The 23,199-nt window shown below is 31.7% G+C and overlaps 1 protein-coding gene across 5 annotated transcripts in view; it reads right to left on the reverse strand.

Annotated features, from left to right (window-relative positions):
- Positions 1–1,706: 1,706 nt before the first annotated feature.
- The window catches only part of LOC119770103 (band 7 protein AGAP004871-like), a 91,145-nt gene continuing 69,652 nt past the window's right edge, over positions 1,707–23,199 (reverse strand). For 4 of the 5 annotated variants that reach the window (XM_038264341.1, XM_038264340.1, XM_038264342.1 and 1 more), the window contains 3 exons: positions 11,181–11,331; positions 10,751–11,116; positions 1,707–2,328 (listed from right to left, as the gene is read on the reverse strand). In XM_038264341.1, the coding sequence (XP_038120269.1) occupies positions 2,004–2,328; positions 10,751–11,116; positions 11,181–11,331 (842 nt within the window). In that variant the 3' untranslated portion in view covers positions 1,707–2,003. Of the gene's footprint in view, positions 2,329–10,750; positions 11,117–11,180; positions 11,332–19,081; positions 19,196–23,199 lie in introns of those variants that run through there. The other variant, XM_038264344.1, reaches the window with a different exon arrangement.

The raw sequence follows: 23,199 nt of genomic DNA on the forward strand, positions 1-23,199 counted from the left end.
TTTGAAATTTTGAAATTTTTGAAATTTTGAAATTTTGAAATTTTTGAAATTTTGAAATTTTGAAATTTTTGAAATTTTGAAATTTTGAAATTTTGAAATTTTTGAAATTTTGAAATTTTGAAATTTTGAAATTTTGAAATTTTGAAATTTTGAAATTTTGAAATTTTGAAATTTTGAAATTTTTGAAATTTTGAAATTTTGAAATTTTGAAATTTTGAAATTTTGAAATTTTTGAAATTTTTTTTGAAATTTTTAAATTTTTTAAAATTTTTAAATTTTTTAAAATTTTTAAAATTTTTAAAATTTTTAAAATTTTTAAAATTTTTGAAATTTTTGAAATTTTTGAAATTTTTGAAATTTTTAAAATTTTTGAAATTTTTAAAACTTTTAAAATTTTTAAAATTTTTTAGATTTTTGAAATTTTTGAAATTTTTGAAACTTTTGATTTTTTTTTTATTTTTTGAAGGCGAGTTTCGAACCCATATCGAGATTTTCTCGGTCGTCGGTCGAAATTTGTTGATGGTAGATCGGGAAATTACGATCAAATGATCTTTATCTACTATCGACAAATTACGATCGTAATATTACGATCGTAATATTACGATCGAGAAATCTCGATCGTGCCTCGAGAAATTACGATCGAAATATTACGATCGAATGCATTAATCACCATGCATGGCTTGTTTTTTTTCTCAATTTTTATGTTTTTATTTTGTAATTTGTTTTTATAAATTTTCAGAAAAAAACTATTAAATTCATTTGTATGCTCTCCTTTTTAATGAAATTTAAAATTTTCAAATAAAGGGTATTTTTCACAAAAACATTGAATTTCATAGAGATTCTCTTATTTTTAATAAGATTTGAAAATGTTAATCTTTTTTTATTTGTTGTCATCATTAATTAATTAATTATTGAAAATTACCCTTTTTAAGAAAAAAAAACAAGAAAAAAATACATTTCGTTATTTTTTTTTAATTTTTATTATTTGTTCTTTGTGTATTTGTTCTCTTTAACCAATATCAGACCAATAACAAATTTTGTTTTGATAACATAAACTGTTATTGAATTCTTTACAAAAATGGATTTTGCAAGAATATTCCATTACACCTTTTGTTATTTTAACAGTACACACAAAAAAATATTAGTGAAATGACAAAAGTAGCTTACTTTTGAATTAAAAAGTTGCCAAAATTTGCTGAAGGGAAAGTTTTTTTCTTGCTTTAAAAATGAAACCTTCTACTGCTACAGTTTTTGAAAATCTCCATACTAACTGATTTAAAGTATTAACTTTTAATACGACTGTATAATTTCTTTCATTTTGACGTTCTCGTGTAACCGTGTACGCCTAAGTCGCTAATGTAAACAAACACTTTGATGGGTCCGGTGGTGCTGGTGGGTCTAGGACGCAAAGCAAAGCCGCTAAACAGCAGCAGCGGAACGCATTCGAAGGAGGGTGATGCGGGAGCGGATCGAGGTCGAATGCTCGAAAAGGACAAGGCCAGCTTACTGGTAGTATCAAAAACTTTCCAACTTTTAAATTGAAAAGTTTGAACTTTGTTTGTTATAACCGTCTGCCCGGGTAATTCATTTATTTCTGGCAGCTTAAACCTTATTGGTCATTCGCTGCTCTTGGTGTTAATTGGTGGAAGCAGGAAACGATCGAAAGAAATAAGATTGGTATTTTCTCTAATGGATTGAAAGCGTACAATCAGTAATATAAATCGTTTATTTACAAAAGAAAAATTAACATCAACTTCGATGGTGTTGCGTAAAACAAACAAAATTTGGCACGTCTAGTTATTTTGTTAGAAATATGGTTTAATTGAACTTTTCTTCATCGATTTCATCATCTTCTGCATTTTTTTTTCTTCTCAAATATCCGTAAACTCGCACATGGCAGACAGTTTCCGTTGGCTCGCTTGCAGCGGACCAACTTTGTCCTCCCAGGAGAAACTGCTGTTGCTGCTGCCACCGGCACCGAGCTCGGATTTCGGTGGCGAGGGCTACTCGCTCTGGACGCTGACCGGCGTCGCCGGTGGCTTCGGTGGGCATAACGTCGAGGTCATGTTCATGAGCGGCCCGATCAGTTCGATCGGCAGCGGGAACACGATCGTGGAGTTCTTCTCGCCGGCGATGCTGCTCAGGGTTTGCAGGTAGCGCAGTTGCAGCGCCGCCGGACTTTCGCACATAATGTCCGAGGCTTCCTTGAGGGCACGGGAGGACTTCATCTCACCCTCGGCCGCGATCACCTTGGCGCGGGCCTCGCGGGCCGCCTCCGCTTCGGCCGCCATCGAACGCTGGAGGGAGTCGGGCAGGGAGACGTCCTTACTGGAAAGGGGGGAGAATGGGAGGGGTAGACAGGTTAGTTTTGGAATAAGTAAGTGAAATTTAAAAATTCAGCAGAAAAAAATATTCGACGTTTTTTATCCCAACAAAATTGTCCTGTTCGTTCCTAATGTAAACATCCACTGACGTAAGCAGGACATACTTTTTGTTTACACTGCGGCTTTGGCCCATTTACTTTGTTTTGCTTGAATTCACTCAACCCGGAATTGATTTTATTTATTCCTTGATTTGGCTCAAACTTTGTGGGGGCCTTCCACATGACCAAAGAAGCCATTTTGTGTTGTTGGTTCGCCCATACAATTTTGGTAGCCTTCAATACAAAAACGGTACGTAAATATTCGTAAAATGTATGGGTTGGAAGTTTTACTCATTTTATGCGACTTTGCCAATGTTTTTTTAGGGGTTAACTTTGGCTGTGTTTTTTACTAACTTTTTCTATATTTTAAGTAAAAAGAAGTACCGTAAAACGGGGTGACTTTGATAGGTTCGCGATATTTTTGCAAAATGAAGAGTACAATTATAAGAAGAACTTTTCATAAAATTTTTAAAAGTTCAAAAAGTTAGTTAACTATAGTTATGAAAATGTTGATGAAAGTCATTATTTTAAACTTCTCAAAGTGTTATAAGTTTATAAATAATAAATGTATGTGTTTTTGAAACACAATTTAAAAAAATCTCCAAATTTTTAGGCAATTTCAGTTGAACAAATTTCATGTAAAATGTGAAAACTTGTGATTCGTGCTTCGAATTCAGTATAAAATGCAATATAAATCGATAATTTTATAAACAAAACGAGTTTTTATTAAATTTCAGGCAAAATTCCGACTTTTACCTAAAACTTGAATGTATTTTGTTAAAAAGCTTATAAACTAATTTAATTAAATATAATGATTTTTTCTTAAAAACTATATTAGCTACTTTAGTGATTTTTTCCAAAATAGTGCATGGACTTTGTGTGGCCTACCCCAGTACATGTTTTAAAAATAATAATGTTGAGAAAAACCTAACCTGTTGGAAAATATTCCAAAAACAAATTGAAATCCTATTAAAGTCACCCCAGTTTACGGTGTGCGGTAATTTTTCTAAAGTTCCAGACTATGCCCAACGTATTTTTTTACAACTCAAATGATTATAGCAGAAAATGTGAAAATCAAGCAATAAATTGAAAAAGTGACTGTAAAAACATGAAAAAAATAGATAGGCAAAATGTAATGATAGAAGGTGGTAGAATAGGACATATACTACCAAAATCAAACATAAATTGAACAAGATAAATGCAAAATAAAATACTATAAATGAAACAAGAAAAACATAAATCAAGAGAAGTAAAGTTTTTCATACTTTAAATTAAAAAAATCGAAAAAAAAAGTTTGGCCAGTAGAGGGTTAAGGAAAAAAAACAGTGGTACAAATAGCTATGTCGGTCGCATCCACAGAAAAAAATCTTGCCAATTTTTTAATTAACTTTTTTTTTCACAAAAACTCCATTTCCCTAAATTGGTATACATTTTTTTTATTCGGGGACCAAAATCTGCAACTTTTGAGCCCTAATTTTTAAAATTTGCAGCGGAGTTATGATTTTTTCAAAAATGTGATTTTTGGAAAAAATGTTATTTTATGCACACATTTTTTTAAATTATTTTTTTATGTTAATTTGAATTTGCAATCGAAACGTCCCTGGGCTTTGTCATAATGAGTGTCATAGGTTTGATGCTTGTTTGGCAAAGAGTATGATTTGATTCGATGTGGAATTAAAATCGAAGTGTTCAGTATATTGCTGAAGCTTCCATTTTTACACATGGACACCACTTCATGCTGCGAGAACCCACTTTGGCGTAGTCTCAGGGCTTAATCGATGGCCGGTAAGCTGTCATCGAGACAAGGAGGTTCTCTGATAGTGGAAATATCACATTTGTACAATGAACCGCTACATATGTGATTTTTCCCTATCTTAATGTGGGTGTCAGGTTAGGATGAGGGTTTAAAAAAATAGTGTTTGTAGAATTTAGGATATTAACTATAAATATCAACTTTTTATACTTTGCCTTTAGTTATTTAGGGACAAAATTAGTAACAGTGAATTTAGTAATTCAATCAGAATCGGTGATTTTCATTCAAGTAGCATAAAAACCATTCCAATTTGTCAAAATTTTCATAGAGTCTCGATCAATCAATAGTGAAATGATATCGGACTAAATTCGTTGATCTGTTGAACTAACGGTTGTCGGATTATGATTGTATCGACCATTGTTGCGAATCGAGGATCTACTGGAATTCTGACGAACAAATGGTCGTCTCTTTTTCAATTCACGACTTGTAAAATATCAACTGTTATTTTTTTTTTGTTTTTTTTTTTTTTTTTTTAAAAGAAGCCAGACAGGTTTTAAAAGAAACGTTTTTTTGGTTAAAAATTAAAATGTCGGGGTTTTGAGATAAGAGTAGCTTTCGGATAGGTTGCTATAAATCTTGTATTCAATTCAAGTTAGGTAGTTATCCGCAAATGAATATTTGGACTTATATGAATAATTGAACATTTTGGACTTATGAATAACACACAACTGTGCATTTATTCTAGAGTCAGATCCATACAGCGTCATTGTTTATTTGGTCGAAGTGTACTAATTCATTGGCAGATCTGGTTCTAGTTGTAATGTACGACAAGACTACTGACGGACGTGACAGGACGAGGGCCCAGTTTAGAGGTTTCGACATCAACGATGTGCGGCTGGATCACCCTCCCAAAAAAAAAAAAAAAAAATTGAATTTGCAATCGAAACGTACTTGAAAGGTTTTTTGATTAAGTGTGTCGTTTTAAAGATATATCCACCAAATGGTTGATTTCAGTGAAATATTTGCTGTTTTTCGATTTAAAAAAATAGTGAACACGAGTGACCATTTCTGAAAACATTCAATATTACGCTCATTTGAAATGTTAGTGTTGATTCAAACATTTTCATAATATGAGGTCAAGAAAATGGTGTATAATATATAAAAAAAAATCCAAAAATCACACTTTTTTCAAAAATTATACTTTGCGGATTTTTTTTGACAATACTCCTCAATGGCTCAAACATTGCGGGTTTTGGTCTCTTAAAACGTATCAAATAATCTCTAAAATAAATAATATTATAATTTTGGAAATTAAAGTGATTAAAATTAAACTAAAAAATCGGCAAGATTTTTTACGTTTTGTCAATTTTTTCTGAACATTCAATACCTAAACCTTTGCCGAAAACACCAAATTCATCAGAAAATTCCTTCAAAAGTTACAGATTTTATATGTACGCACCATTTTTGTATGGAGCGCTGAAAAAATTGTATGCAAACTTGTATGGGTGAACCGAAGACACAATATGGCATCTTTGGTCATAGGGAAGAACCCCACAAAGTTTGAGCCAAATTAAAAAAAAATGACGGTTTTCGTAGAGAATTGCTCAATTGAAAAATTCTTTCATTCAAAAGAAAATTTTCAAATTTAGTTTGTTTTTGTATTTTTAATATATTTTTAGTTTTTGATTTAGAAAAAGGTAACCATTTTATAAAAAGAGGCTAAATAAATTCATAATAAGCTTTTAATGTTTTCGAACTCGAACAATTATTTAGAAAGATTCGAGATTATAAGGCCTTTGCTTATTTAGTTTCAAAACTTGCCCCGAAAACCAGGAGGAAAAAATAATTATTGACTTTAGAGTGCACAGCAACCCCCAATCCTGCAACAACCTGATTGTAAAAATATTCAAACCTTGTTGTAAATTATTTTGTAGATAGAACTTTAGGGAAAGAATAAAAATCCCTATCAATAGTTCCCGTAGTTTTGTTAATTTTCAAATGTCTGTAACAAATTTTTTTTTGCAAAAGCTCTGGATGATGTGCCCCGTAATTTGAAATTTGCATTAAAAAAAACTTGTTAGGCTTCATCCATAAAGTACGTCACGCTTAAATCAGCCAAAATTTACCCCCCTCCCCCCTTTGTCACGCTTTTCCTATACTTATAACATGCAATGTCACACTTGCTCAGACCCCCCCTCCCCCCCTAGAGCGTGACATACTTTATGAATGACGCCTTAAAGCTATTGAAAACTATGCACAGTTTGATGTATGGCACTTATTAATGTATTTTAAACACATAAAGACTTTGTAATCTTTTGAAAAAGAAAAACAAAAGATGTTGGGAACACAGTTCGTTGAAAAAAAGATAGACCTCAGGGATAAATTTTTCATGTATTTTCATGAATTCATTGATATTTTTTTTTTTAATATGGTAGCATAACTGAAAAAAGCATTTTGTGTCTTTTTGTTAACACATTTAAAAAATAATGTTTGAAATTTAGTTTTCTCCTCGTCCTCGACCAGAGCCAAGGAATTTAAAAAAAATAAGCATAATTGTAAGAATGTCATAAATAAATTTTAGGAAGTTTTATTGAAGCTGCTAAAATTTTGTTTTTGATAAAATTGTTTCCTTATTTTGTTTTTAAACATGACAGAATTTTTTAAACACCATAAATATATTTTTGGTGAGATGTTGCGTTCATTTGAAAAAAAAAATGCGCTAAATTTCAATATGAATGATATTTTGTTGAAAAAAATATTAAATTTTTTCACTGATTTTTTTTTACATATTTCCAGTTCAAAAAAAAAACAAACTATTCCGAACATACCAGCATACCAACATTACTGTTATTTTCCTAAATTGAATTATTCCTCTCAAAAAAACAACCCAAATCCCTTTTTTACGAAAAATCTAAAAAGTTACTGGAAAAGTATGAAAAACACCAATTAGGCAAAACATTCAGAAAAAAATGAAAGCAAAAATTTAACAAGATAATTAATTGTAAAACTAAAATAAAAAACGTAAATTAATCCACCTTTAGGTGGTTGGTGCCTTCTTCGCATTTATTTAAGTTATTTTTATCAAAATATCTGAGATCCGGCCTAAAAAAAAGTGTATTAAAAACTCTAAAGTACTTATAACTTTTGATAGGGTTGTCAGATCTTCAATCTTTTGGGCTTGTTGGAAAGGTCTTTTGTTTGCCTATCCTACGATGGGTCGCATGATAGATCCGGACAGCTTTTTCATCAAAATATTTGAGATCCGGCCCCAAAAAAGTGTATAAATAACACTTACGTGCTTATAACTTTTGGTTGGGTTGTCAGATCTTCAATCTTTTGAACGCGTTGGAAAGGTATTTTAAGAGCGAGTCCACGAGCAAAGCATACCCATCTCGCATCGACCTCACCAATCTGCCTGAAATTTTCAGGGGTTGTTTGTACATATAAAACTAGCATCTGGTCAAAATATGAGCACTCTAGGTCAACGGGAAGTGGGGCAAATCGGGACACAAAGTTTTAAGGCTCAAAAACGTAAAAAATCTTAAAAAGGCTATAACTTAGGCAAAATTCAATTTAATTTCAAAATTCAAAATGCATCTTGAAGGGCTTCAAAAATGCAACAAAATGCAGGGTAGAGCATCCCAATTGGTTAATTCTAAAGTGAGTTATTGGCATTTAAGTGAAAAAATAGCATAATTTTCAAACTGAAATAAAAAAGTGTTCCATCCAGATATCAACTCGGATCGACCTGCAGCTTGTAGGGGACATCTGGGACTACCATCTGAGACTGAGACCGCTTTGGGTAAGGCAGTTTAACACATTGGATAGACACTTTTACTTTTAGTGAATTTTTTGGTAGTAAATTTTTGCTCCGAGGACCTCTTAGATCCCATTTTATGGTGATAATTTTATCATAATCGTGTTCCTGAGACAATTTCACATTAGAAACATGCATAAAAATGTTTGTTTTCATCCATTTTAGCCCTTTAAAAAATGAAAGTTAAAAAAAACTTTGATTCACATTTATTGAAAATCAGGTTCGTTTCCAAGGATACTAGATGACATCAGAAAAAAAGCAGCTTCTTAATTTTTTTTATCTTTCATTTTTTAAAGGATTAAAATGGATGATAATATACATTTTTATGTAAGTTTCTATTGTGAAATTGTCTCAGGAACACGAATATGATAAAATTATCACCATAAAATGGGATCTAAGAGGTCCTCGGAGCAAAAATTTACTACCAAAAAATTCACTAAAAGTAAAAGTGTCTATCCAATGTGTTAAACTGCCTTACCCAAAGCGGTCTCAGTCTCAGATGGTAGTCCCAGATGTCCCCTACAAGCTGCAGGTCGATCCGAGTTGATATCTGGATGGAACACTTTTTTATTTCAGTTTGAAAATTATGCTATTTTTTCACTTAAATGCCAATAACTCACTTTAGAATTAACCAATTGGGATGCTCTACCCTGCATTTTGTTGCATTTTTGAAGCCCTTCAAGATGCATTTTGAATTTTGAAATTAAATTGAATTTTGCCTAAGTTATAGCCTTTTTAAGATTTTTTACGTTTTTGAGCCTTAAAACTTTGTGTCCCGATTTGCCCCACTTCCCGTTGACCTAGAGTGCTCATATTTTGACCAGATGCTAGTTTTATATGTACAAACAACCCCTGAAAATTTCAGGCAGATTGGTGAGGTCCAAACGACGTCCCATACAAAGGGGTATGCCCTGTTCGTGGACTCGCTCTTAAATACCTTTCTAAAAATGTATAGCAAGACGGGGTTTCTTACAAAAACCAACCTTTTTACAATCTTTCGAAGTTTACCTGAAATTGTTTTTTTTTTAAACATAACAGCATACTTCAAGTACTTTTCTAAACTTCATAATATTAACTAGGGTCTTGTGGGACCCCAAGACGAATCAAATGAGACAAAAACGGTCAAAATCGGTTCAGCCAGTCCGGAGATAATCGTGTGCATATTTTTTCGGTGCACGGACTCACATCCAGACACACGCACAGACATTTGTTCAGAATTTGATTCTGAGTCGATATATATACGTGAAGGTGGGTCTTAGAGGTCGAATAAATAATTTCATTTTTCGAGTGATTTTATAGCCTTTCCTCATTGAGGTGAGGAAGGCAAAAAGAGAGAGTGAGGGTTACTCTAAATAATTTCTAAAACCATTGCTAATTTTTTAGTTAATTAGTGAAAATATAGGGATATTAAAAGAATGATTTTAAACCAAAACTTTAAACAGGTAATTTAGTTTAACAAAATATACAAATCTCTACCGATTTTGTTACTGATAATTTCCAATGTTTATTTTGTATGATTTTCATAAATATTCAAGAACCCTCGCCTCCAGGGCACCAAAAATCTGACACGCATGCAGTTTCCTTAAGTCACCGCCAGTGGCGCTGTCAACATTGTTTACGAGTGGTTTTTGAAAAGGTCGTATGAAACTAATTTAAAACGTTTGCTTCCAACTTCTTTTTACAGTTTAAACTGTTTTTTGCCTTCCTCACGTTACTGAGGAAAGGCTATAAAATCACTCGCAAATGAACTTCTCAATTAGACCTCCTAGACCCACCTTCATGTATACCTATCGACTCAGAATCAAATTCTGAGCAAATGTCTGTGTGTGTGGTGGGATGTTGATCAAACATTGTCACTCGATTATCTCGACATTGGCTAAACCGATTTTATCCATTTTGGCGTCATTCGATCCGGCTTGGGGTCCCATAAGTCGCTATTAAAAATTATGCAGTTTAGTTAAGTATTTCAAAAGTCATGCTAAAAAAACGATTTTAACAAAAGTCCGGAAGATTGTAAAAAGGGTGGTTTTTGTTAGAAAACCCGTCATGCTATACATTTTTAAAAAGGTATTTAAAAGACCTTTCCAACGCATCCAAAACATTGAAGATCTGACAACCCTATCAAAAGTTATAAGCACTTAAGTGTTATAACCCTTCCTTGCCCTGATACAAAGTGTAAACTAACAGGATATCGTTACCAAATAAATTACAATTACAATTACAATTACAATTTACGCACTTTTAGGATTTTGGATAGCACCCTTTAAATGTGAGGAAGGCGCCAACCACCTAAGGGTGGATTAAGTAACGTTTTTAAACTTTGTCATAATGATCACGAATCCGTGGTAAATTTTTCAAAATCTGGTGACGGAGGGTCGGTACGACCCCTTTCATGTTTGAACATTTAAAAAAGATTTGTTTTTCAATAATTTGGAGCCTGAAATGGTGATGATTTGGTGTCATCACCAAGATTGGACGCCCGATTTGATGGCGTACTCAAAATATAAAAAAGTTAAATGTTATTTTATCGGAAATTTAAAATACTTTTTGAATCTACATTAACACAGAAGGGTCATTTTTCCATTTAGAAAATTTTTTTCGTTTTAAAAATTTTCAGGGTTATTTTTTAGAGTGTAACAAAAATTTACAAATTTGTAGAGCAGACATTTTAATAAAGTGATGTATGCACATAAGGGGTTTGCTTGTTACCATCACAAGTTATCGCGATGTTACAAAAAATAAAAGTTTTAAAACTCACATTTCAACGCGTTCCACCTGCACACCCCACGGATCGGTCGCTTCATCCAGCGTGACCTGCATCGAGTGCGAAATGGCCTCCCGTTCCGTCAGCAGCTCGGACAGATTGCGCGTTCCGAGCACATTTCGCAGCGTCGTCGCCGCCAGCAGCCGCGTCGAGTGGCTGTAGTTGGCGACCTGCACGACCGCGTTCAACGGATCCCGAATGCGATAGTACACGACGGCATCCACCGAAACCGTGACGGAATCACGCGTCAACACCTCCTGCGGTGGCACGTCGAAGGACACCGTACGGAGATCGACCTTGCAGTAGTTGTCGATGCAGGGCAGCACGAAGAAGACGCCGGGACCGCGGGCGCCACCCGATCTGGAAGTTTGAATAAAAGTGTGATTATTGGATGATAATTTTGAAAGGTTTCGTAGAATTTCACCTCAATCGACCTAGCCGGAAGATGACGGCACGCTCGTACTCTTGGACCACCTTGAAGCAGAGGAAGATCGAGATGGGCAGCGTCAGGAACATCAGAATGGTCGAGCAGACCGTGGCCAGCACCTCCACGCATCCTATCGAGTCAGCTTCGGCTGTGGGATGAAAGAAAAACGATCGTTTTATTAATTTTAAGTATTTATATTTTAACGATCATTCGAATTCGATTTCTCGATATCATGAGTATCATTTAATTCATAGCTGATTTGCGATTTTTAATAGCAACATTTTTGCACGTTTTTGCGCGCGACGCGTCGGAAGTCCAAGATACCTTCAAAAAAGCATTTAAATTTTTCATAGGACCTTTTCAAATGTTAGTCTAGATTTTTAAAACTTTTCACATTTTTTCCTCAAAACTTCATCTTATGACCTTTCTTTTGCGTTCAACACAGCTAAAATCGGTTGAAATGGCGCGGAGTTTTAATTTATTGAAAAATGTGGTTTTTGCTAAAATCGACCAAAATTGTCATTTTTTGGACCACCTTAATATGGCGTAGGTCACCCTAATGGCCAAACAAAAAAAAATACGGGTCTTATCATTTCGGTCAGGGAACCCCCATGAAAATTTTGAGCCTCCTCTGAGAACTTTTTTTTGAATCATGCTGTTTTCTTGAGGAATCGCTGTATATTTTTTTAATTCCTGAATTTTGGAATGTTGAGTTCTAAAATTATGAAAATTTCGGTATAATGGTTATGTATTCAAATTCAAATATTCAAATTCTCACGTTTCAATTTTGTTCAAATTCCTAATTTTTAAAGTTTTTCAATTGTTTTATTGATTTTTTTATTTTAAAAAACCAGAAATTTTTACATTATGAGTGGCAGAATTTTTAATTTCTGGATTTCCTAATATTTATATTTTTTTAAATTTTTTTATGTTCTATTGTTCGAACACGTTTTTTCTATATTTTATTAATTTCTGTAATTTTTATTTTATTTAAAATTTTAATGTTTTGAATTGTTGAGTTTTTGGATTTTTGAATATTGAGTTTTTGAATTTTCTATAATTTGAACTCTTTTTTTCTGACATTTAACAAAAATATCATATTTAAAATGTTTGATGATTGAGGTTTTTGAGTTTTGAAGAATTTGTATTTTATTAGTTTGAAACTCTTGAATCTTTTAATTCATCGTATTCAGATTTTAGAATATTTATTTTAATTGTGTTTTTGATTTACATTATTTTCAAATTCAAAATATTTTTTTTCATTTCTTGATTTTTTGAATTTTTTATATGGTTTTTGCAAAACATTTTTTTTTGTCTCCAGGCCTAAATTAGGGGACAAAAAGAAGCTTAAAAAACAATATTTTTTTAAATTCATTCAAAAATATTTTTAAATTTAGTGACAGCACCGTATATGTTTTTTTTCTCTTGTAAATCATATTTTTCCTGAAAACATGAGTTTTTGAAAACGAATGACTGCATTTTTCAGCAACTTTTTTCAAATTTTGAAATTCTGGTTTTAATTCTGGTGACCTCGGCCAGAGCCAAGGGACAAAATATTTGAAAAAAAAAAACATTTTTATTAGCCTAATTGAGTGTTCAATTTTTGAAAATATGAATTTTTCAACAATATTATAACTTTTTTTAGAATTTTCTTATTTAAAATATAAGTTTTTTAGTAAAATTCAAACAAAATTATGTTTATTTTGAAATTTTGTGTTTTTGTTTTGAGTGTTTGAAATCTTGAAGCCTTATTTAATTTTCTAATTTCTTTATTTGTGAATTATTTTTTTTATTTCAAAATCTTAAAATTTGTTTTTTTTAAATAATGAGACTGACAATTTCTTTAATTTTGATTTCTGTCTTATTCTTTAATTTCAGAATTTTAGTTTTTTTGTTTCCCGTATTTAAAAAAAATTTAAATTGATTTTTTTTTAAATTTTATGTGTCATATTTTTTATATCTTAAAACCTTGCAATTTTTAACCCCCATGAAATGAGCCTGATCGGAGAACTTTTTTTTCGAATCATGCTGTTTCTTGAGGAATCGCTATATTTTTTTCATTGCTAAATTTTTGAATGTTGAGTTCTAGAACTATGAAAGTTTCGATATATTGGTATGTATTCAAATTCAAATATTCCAATATTCATTCAAATCCTCAAGTTTCAATTTTGTTCAAATTCCTAATTTTTAAAAAATTTCAAATGTTTTATGGTTTTTTTGTTTCATTTTTAAAAAACCAGAAATTTTTAAATTTTTGAATTATGTTTATTTTGGAAGTGCCTATTTTTTGATTTTCTTCCATTTAGACTCATTTGAGATTTTTTAATTTTCAATTAGGCTTTTGCAAATATTTTCAAAAGTTTTTGTCTCCTTTCTTAAAAAAAAACTCCAGAACTTCAATATAATATTTAGTGTAACTAACTGAAAACAATTTTAAATGCATTCTTAAACATTTGTAATCATTTTGAACATGTTTTAGTTAATTTAAAAATATTTTGAGGATTAGTGAATTTTCAATGTACAGTACCCCGAATTTTTTTTAATTTAGTTTTTTGAATTAATGGTTACAAACCGATAGTTATATTATCCATTTTTCATGCCTTTTTTTCATTGAAATGTTGAAATTCTGGTTTGTTCTTTAAATTTTCATATTTTATCATGTATAGTCCCCCTTCTCGACAAAAACCTTAAAAATATTTGCAGTAGCCTTGTTTGAATTTCTTATAGAGCAATTCCAGGTCAAATCAGGATTTTTTCTGGTACTTTTGTACCCGACTCTTAGGCCTATAGAAGCCATTTTTGTGTATACTGAGCCAATAGTACTCGAAAAAAAAAAAACATTTGAGAAGGGCGTAAGGTATTTAAATATTTTTGTATTTTGCAATTTAAAAATTACTGTATCTCAAAGCCGTTGCATCGTATCAAAAAGTGGTCAAAGACAAACTTGTAGGAAATTGGACGGGCTTTCTGAAAAAAATACACTGAAACAAAAATACACGCCACTTCTATGAGATTTTTTCAGTTTTTAAGTTTAAAAGTTAAATTTGATGGTGATGTCACAATATTTTTTTCGCTCAAAATTTTTGAGGAAATAGACTAAAATGTAACAAAAAGACTCACGAAAAATGCAGTATGGTATGTCTCTCTTAAAAAAGTACAAAAATCATTTACTACAACTCTTTTTTTGAAAAGTGGTCTAAACGTCAACATTTTTCAGAATCGATAGTGGGAATCGATTTCCCAGACAATTTTACATATAAGTCTCCATATTGACCATTGACCATTGACGGTTTTTAATTAATTTGTTTATAATTTTCAAGCGGAATCTTAATGAAATCGTGGTAATAATCGGAATATTGAAGGGTAAATTGATCGATTTTTATGGAAAATACATTGTTTATGCTTAAAGTTATGACACACATTCTAAAATTATGAATAAAATATGTTTAGCCCAAAAATAATGTAAGTGAAAATTATAAATAGTTGTTCGTATTTAAAATTAAGAATTTCCTTTTATATTTGATCACTTTAGAAAGGTTGTCGTATTTTTCCATAGACAAAGTATTTTCCACAGAAATCGATCAATTTACATTTCAATATTCCGATTATTACCATGATTTCATTAAGATTCCGCTTAAAAATTATAAACAAATTAATTAAAAACCGTCAAATTCAAATTGAGATATCTAAAAATAGACACCGATAGACACGGAGATATTTTCAGGAAATGTAGTTGAAAGTGTGTACTTGCAGGTGTATTGTTCGGTTTTGCGCCAAAATGCGCCATCTTGAAAACATAGCAACTTGAAAATAGGCTCAAAATCACTTAAAAATGGTAATAACTCCTCAATAAAGGCTCAATAATTTTTGCTGTCTTCGGCAAAGATGTGTAACTTTATGTCATAAACAACTCTTCAGAACATAGTAGGCCGCTAAAATGCTAACATTTTGAGTTATCCCAAAAAAGTGCTTTTTTGGACCATTTTTGCAAAAATGGCGTATATCTCGAGTAGATTAAAAGCTACAAATTTGGCGCTTTCGACAAACTTTCATGAAATTTTCTCCTCTACAATTTTGCCGAAGACACCAAAGCCCAACAACGTCATCCAACAAAGTTAGTTTTTGGTTGACACCCTGAAAGGTCGTCACCCTGTATGTCAATAACTTTTAAAGATAGCCCTTATCAAGTACAACAACTCTCTCGAAGACACCATTTGGCTAGGACGTCAAATAAAGGAGTTATCAATTTATTCCACTTAATTTTGCCATTCCGAACACTGTGCATTGTCCTAAGTCCAATCCTTGGGAAGATACAGCGGTTTAAAAATAAAAATGTTGAAAAAATAGGTTTTTTGGTGGTTTTTGGCAATTTCTATATGACAGACTAGGGTTTTCAGTCTCGTAAATATTTTTACCAGAAAGCTCGTCCAATTTCCCATATGTTTGTCTTTGACAGTTTTTCAATTTGACATGTCTTATTATTTACGTAAGCTTATTTACTATCCAGGTTTCTACCAAACTGAAAAAAATATTCTATATACAGTTATGAGCAATGTAATTTATCTGTAATATCTGTAAGCCCATACATTTAATTAAAATGCTGTCAAAGACAATTCAGATGAGCAATTCTCTACCAAAACCGGAAATGGATTTTATTTGTATTTTTTGATTTGGCTCAAACTTTGTGGGGGCCTTCCCTATGACCAAAGAAGCCATTTTGCATCATTAGTTTGTCCATATAAATTTCCATACAAATTTGGCAGCTGTTCATACAAAAATGGTACGTATATATTCGAAAATCTGTAACTTTTGAAGGAATTTTTGATCAATTTGGTGTCTTCGGCAAAGTTGTAGGTATTGTTAAGGACTATTTAGAAAAAATAGATACACGGAAAAAAATTCTGATTTTTTATTAACTTTTTTCACAAAACTCAAATTCCCAAAATACGTATTTTTGATTTTTGAGATTTTTGATATGTTTTAGGGGACAAAATCCGCATCTTTGAGCTATAGAGAAACATGGTCAAAAAATCTGCCGCCGAGTTATGATTTTTTGAAAAACTGGTGATTTTTGGAAAAAATCGAAATTTCATACATAAAATTTTTTTGACCTTATTTTTTAATGCAAAATTGAATTTGCAATCGAAAAGTACTTTACAGATTTTTTGATAAAGGGCTCCGTTTTCAAGATATAGCTACCGAAAGTTTGATTTTAGCGAAATATTTGCAGTTTTTCAATTTTTAAAAATAGTGACCATGAGTGACCATTTCTAAACATATATTTTTTTAAAAGTTCAGAAAATTTGCTATAAAAAATTAAATCAATACTAGCATTTTTAATGGGCATAATATTCAAAGTTTGGCCCTTTTAAAATGTTAGTCTTGATTTAATATTTTCAAAATATTTTTTTCGAAGAGATCGGAAAATTTCACAAATGTTTCATGTATTAACATTGAAAATCGGACCATTAATTGCTGAGATATCGTCATTAGAAAATGGTGGGCTATTTGGGTGAGACTTAGAAAACATCAATTTTCGTGTTTCTTTTTCTTTAAGCCGCTGTATCTCAGCAACCAGAGGTCCAATCTTCAATGTCTTTTAGACAATTTTATAGCAAATTTTCTGAACTTTAAAAAAAATATTTTTAGAAATGGTCACTCATGGTCACTATTTTTCAAAATTGAAAAACTGCAAATATTTCGCTAAAATCAAACTTTCGGTGGCTATATCTTGAAAACGGAGCCCTTTATCAAAAAATCTGTAAAGTACTTTTCGATTGCAAATTCAATTTTGCATTAAAAAATGAGGTCAAAAAAAATGTATGAAATTTCGATTTTTTCCAAAAATCACCAGTTTTTCAAAAAATCATAACTCGGCGGCAGATTTTTGACCATGTTTCTCTATAGCAAAAGATGCGGATTTTGTCCCCTAAAACATATCAAAAATCTCAAAATCAAAAAATACGTATTTTGGGAATTTGAGTTTTTGTGAAAAAAGTTAATAAAAATCAGGAAATTTTTTTCCGTGTATCTATTTTTTCTAAATAGTCCTTAACAATACCTACAACTTTGCCGAAGACACCAAATTGATCAAAAATTCCTTCAAAAGTTACAGATTTTCGAATATTTACGTACCATTTTTGTATGAACAGCTGCCAAATTTGTATGGAAATTTATATGGACAAACTAATGATGCAAAATGGCTTCTTTGGTCATAGGGAAGGCCCCCACAAAGTTTGAGCCAAATAAAAAAATACAAAAAATAAAAATGGTCGAAATCGGCCGGTTTTGTAGAGAATTGCTCAGATTTTTAATTTTTTTTTGTTTCAAAACATTGTGTTTTTAAATTAAATTTTAAAAAAACATGTGTTTCTTATTTTAATTCATTATAATCATTTTGTTGTATTATTGATTTTTTACATTTTTGAATAAACAAATTTTGAATTTTGGAATTTTCGGAAACAAATCTTCAAAACATTGCATTTAAGTTTTTTTTTATTTTGATTCTGATTTTTTTTTATTTTGCTAATTTTTCAAAAAAAAAAAAGATTTTTAATTTCTTCTATTTTTATTTTCATTCCACGACTTTTGTTTAGATTTTAATTATTATTTCATTGCATTTATGAATATCTGGATTATCCAAAGGTTTTTATGAAATTTTTTTTCGCATCTTTTTAATTTCCTAATGCTTGTCGATTTTGAACTGTTGAATTGCCTATTAAATTAAAATACGCATTTTTTTCCAATGTTTATCCCCGACATTATGGCCGATTTAAAAATTCTAAATTAGTTTAGAGTAGTTTAATGGTCTTGGCAATAAAAATACGACAGCGACAAAAAATATGTTTTTCGTGATTTGATTATTCCAAGTTTCGATTATCTTCAATATAATTTCGCCAAAGCCTTCGGATTATCGAGTCTGGACTGTATTGGCATACTATTTTTTTTTAATTTACAAATTTATATAATTTTTAAAATTTTAGAATTTTTGAATTTAAGTTTTCAAATTTTTAAATGTCGATTTTAATTTTCTTTCAATTTTTGAGGTTTAAAATTTTTGAATTTATTCCGCAGGTTGAATCACTAACCTAGATAAATAAATTTGATTTTGATTGAGTGATCAGGAGAGTGACCAAAATATAACTATTCAATTTCGATTTAGAGTATAGCAATGACGATTTGATATATTTTGTGCCAATTGTTTTCTCTTTCCCCACTTTTCGCTGCAATAAAACTTCACTTCATATCAGTCTCAACCTCGGCACTTAAATCCATTACATAATGCCCCATTCTCGCCACCAATCACGGGCGACGACTATTCACAAGCTAATAAAATTAAGATCTCTTCCCAAACGCATAACAGTTAGGCAGAAGGAAAAAAAAAACCTCCGAACGGGTTGGCCATGCTTTTGGGATTGTTTTTCTTTTATTACTATTTCCCATAGAGATAAGGCACAAGGTCGTAAATTTTCCTTTTTGCCTGCTGTTGGGTGACAGCGCCACGTCAGTTAAAACATGTGTAAGGGAAATCTTCTTTAAAAAAAAAATGTTGTAATTTGCGACGCTATCGTGCAAAACAAAACAAAGCAAGCGTGTGATGAACAGAGTTGTTGGGACCATAAAGCACAATTTAGGAAGGGGAACATTTCAGAAAGGTCGATTTGCTTTTTGTTCAAAATTGCGATTTTTTTTAAAGCAAAATTTTAACGACATTTTAAATAAATTTTTAGATTTCTGATTTTTTTTTCATTATTTTGTCCTTTATGAAATATTACTCTCGGTGGAAAGTACGATTCTCGCCAGTTTCCTCTAAAATGTTGTAAGCAGCCAGGGAAAATGAGGAAAAATCACTGCAGCTGCTACTCTTACTGCTGCAACTTCTTCGCAACTTTACTTAACTTTGAGCAAGCTTCCGCCAGATGTTTTCAGCACCACTTTCATGGGCTACTTCGCTGTGTTCACTGTTTGTTAAGGGTGTTTGCTCCTTGATTGCACTGGATTTCAAAACTTTTTTTTTGCAGTTATTTTTTTCCAAATCTTTTTTAAACAGTTAATTTTTTTATAATTCTTGTAACATAAGTGGATTAACAAATTTTAGTATTTTTGCAATCCACCGTATTTTTTTCTTAAAAATTTAAAAAATAACTTTTCCAGTTGCACTGGCTTTATCTCTTGTTAAACACCACTAATTTTCTCCGGCTTTCCCACCCTTTCCAACTAACTCTTTTCCAGCACTTTTCAACCACTTTTCTAGTAACACAAACACACGCACCCAACTCTTCCAAATTGGTTTGTTTGTTTCTGTTTGTGTGCCGAAACACACTCTTCCGAGTCCCAGCAGTCCAGCAGGCAATTGAGGGTTCAACACTTTTGCTAGAAAAAAAATTTTCCTCCGCAAAAATTTATGCTCTCACTTTTTTTCTTTCCTCCTTTAATTTTCCCTGGCAGCCAGTGCACAAGCCTTGGTTTATTTATTTTCGGCCACACACACACACACACACTGCAGGGCACAGCGCGCAGTAGGCACTGATTTTCCAATTTTCTCGCGGCTTAATTGGCTCTTGTTACCCCGGAGAGTGTATTTGCTACTACTTCTTCGAAATTCTTCTCCATGGCTGTTTTTTTTTCTCCTTTTTCAAACACGTCGAGGAAAAGTGATGGAAAAATTACTTCATTTAATCTTTTGGGAAAAATGGGTTGGCTCACTCAATTGAACTGAGGAGCTGAACTGAACGGTGCAATTAAAACAAACTTGAAAATAGATTGTGCCACTTGCCACTTGCTGCTGGTGAGGTGGTTATGAAAGGGTGGGACGGAATATGAGCAACGACTTCTGGTTAGATTTGTTCATGATTTTTCAGCAAGCACAGTCAAAAAACGTGTTTATGTTACAGGCTTAACCAAAATATAATGATTTTTGATAAGTCATTCTTTTATTTACATTTTTTTTTAATCTTAAAAAAATGTAACCGTTTTTGTCATTTTTTAATTTTATTTTTTTATATTCCGATTGGCAGTATCCTTCTTTGTGTTTTATTTTTTTATGGTATAAGGCATATTTTATAACGCTCAATCATTATCTTTTAACTTTTTTTTTATAATTTCGCCTAAGGCCGATGCACATATTTTTTAATGTTTATGTCCCTCGGCTCTGACCAAAGTCGAGGGGGGGGGATTTAAATTACAAGCCTAGGTTTCAACATTTGGATGAAAAAAGTATTTTAAAATGCTTTTTACAGGCGTACAGTTGCTTTCCAATCATTAGTTTTAAAAATTTCGAGGTATTGACGAAATTTTTTTCCCCAAATTTTTTTTTGTGGGACTGTACATTGGTATTTCATGAAAATTTAAAATGTTTTCAAAGGAGTTCAAACATGCTAAATATGATTATAAACGTGGGAAAATGCAGCTTAACTGTTTTTCAGTTGGTTAAACTTAAATTTTCATTAAAATTTTGAAGTTTTTCGAAAAAATATTTTTTTGCCCTCTGGTTATTGAGGCCAACTTTGAAGGGGGGGGGGGCGTGGGGGACATAAACTTTGAAAAATATTTGCAACGGCCTAAATGACATCGAAATAAAAAAAAATGTTAACAGAAAAATTAAAGCTTTTCGATTTTGAGACTAACATTTCCAAAAAGTCGAATATTCAATATTACGCTCATTTGAAAGGTAATAGATATGATTCCAAAATTCCAACACTTGTTTTCTTAAAGTTAAGAAAATTATACAAATGTTTCATTTTAACATTGAAAATAGGACTTTCAGGGACAAAAAAAATTAAATAACAAGCCTTCATGGAGAAAAAAGACTTCCCAAAATCGTGAAAAAGCGTTCATGAAAATGGGAACCTTGAACAAAGTGTTCAAATCCCATGGTACGATTTTGAAAAACGTACCATGAATTTTGAACACTTTGTTCGTGGTTCCCATTTTCATGAACGCTTATTCACGATTTTGGGAAGTCTTTTTTTCTCCGTGTAGTCTTAACATTTGAATGCAAAAAGTGTTTATAATGCATTTTACACTAGTTCAGATGTTTTGCAATTATTAGTTTTCAAAAAAAGTAAGATTTGACCAATACAAAAAATTGCAAAATATTTTGTTTTGCGATACTAAACATCGTAAAATTTTTAAAAACTCAAAAGACAACGCAAACATGGTAAAAATTTAAAATAAATTTCATCTAATTGCGCTTAAATTTCCTTTGAAATTTTGAGGTTTTTGTGATTTTTTTTGCCCTCTGATTTTCGGGCCAATTTAGAAGGGAGGCGACATAAACTTTAAATAAAATTTGTACCAGCATAATTTCATTGGAACATTTTTGTCCATACTTTCCTATGGCTCAAATTGGGATTCTTTATCTCCTCAAAAAAAAAAAATAAATAAATAAATAAATAAAAAGCATTTGAGCAATTCCAGCTCAAATCAGGAACTTTTTGGAACTTTTGTACCCGACCCTCTCCGATTTCAATGAAACTTTGTAGACATGTTATCCTAGTCCTATATGAGCCATTTTTGTGTATATGGAGCCAATAGTACTCGAAAATAACATTTGAGGAGGGCGTAAGGTATTTAAATATTTTTGTATTTTGTAAGTTAAAAATTACTGTATCTCAAAGCCATTGCATTGTATCAAAAAGTTGTAGGAAATTGTATGGGCTCTCTGAAAAAAATACACTGAAATAAAAATACACGCCACATCTATGAGATTTTTTGGTTTTTAACTCTAAAACTTAAATTTAAAGGTGATGTCACGATTTTTTTTCGTTCAAAATTTTTGAGGAAATAGCCTAAAATGTTACCAAAAGACTGACGAAAAAGGAGGATGGTATGTCTCTCCTAAAAAAATACAAAAATCATTCATTAAAACTGTTTTTTTTAAGTGGTCTGAACGTCAAAATTTAAAAAAACCAGTAGTGGGGATCGATTTTCCAGACAATTTTACATAAAAGTCTCCGTATTGACCATTGTCCTATGTCCAATCCTTGGGAAGATACAGCGGTTTTAAAAATAAAAATGTTGAAAAAAACGGGTTTTTTTGGTGGGTTTTAGCTATTTCTATATGACATAGAAATAAATATTTTTACCGGAAAGCTCGTCCAATTTCTCATAAGTTTGTCTTTGACAGTTTTTCAATTTGACATGTCTTATTATTTACGTAAGCTTATTTCGACGTCGTCGTGCTATCTTGTCGCACCCGCCATTTTGACGTTCCGAGAAAAACGCGTTTTAATGTTTGACCTTGAATATTCAAAAACAAGAGCACGAAATGTAAACAATAACAAACACGTTTTGTTTGGCTCACCATTCTGTGCATTGTCCCAAAGTTTGGTTGAAGTTGGTTGCTGGAGTCCCGAGTTATAATTACAAATGTTTACGGTAGTCTAGGTTGTACGTGCGACAAACGCATCCTGACTTTCCTGGTCTGAAATCCCTTTGGCCTTTTGTCGCACTTACATCAATTTTCATGGAGTGACAAGGTAGCACGACAAGATTGAAACTACTTTCATATGTAAAGTGACAAAAATGCACGGAATTTTTTCGGTTTTTGTTGAATATCTCAGGATTGAAATCGAATTTTGGGGATCTGTGAAGGTCAAAAGGTGAGGCATTGTGAGCTGCACAAAATGGCGTTCTTAACTCAATTTGGCCCAAAATGCACGTACGACAAGTTAGTACGATGGCGACGATTTACTATACAGGTTTCTACCACACTGAAACAAAATATTCTATTTACAGTTATGAGCAATGTAATTAAACTTATATCTGTAAACCTATACATTTAGCATTTTTAATCGAATAAGGAACTGAAAGGTTTTAAGAAAATCCGTATTTAGGGACGTTTTTCTACAACAACAAAAAATATTTTCGTGAATTTACTAATGTTCCCCAAATTTCATCAAACAATAACAAAATGGGAGAAAAGTAAAACTTTTTCTTTGTAAAAATTATAAAAATGTTGCCAAATAATATCTTTTTTTATTTTGCCTTTTTCACGATTTCAACTGAGGCTGAG

The sequence above is a fragment of the Culex quinquefasciatus genome, chromosome 3 (assembly GCF_015732765.1).
Source record: "Culex quinquefasciatus strain JHB chromosome 3, VPISU_Cqui_1.0_pri_paternal, whole genome shotgun sequence".
In the NCBI taxonomy this organism is placed as follows: domain Eukaryota; kingdom Metazoa; phylum Arthropoda; class Insecta; order Diptera; family Culicidae; genus Culex; species Culex quinquefasciatus.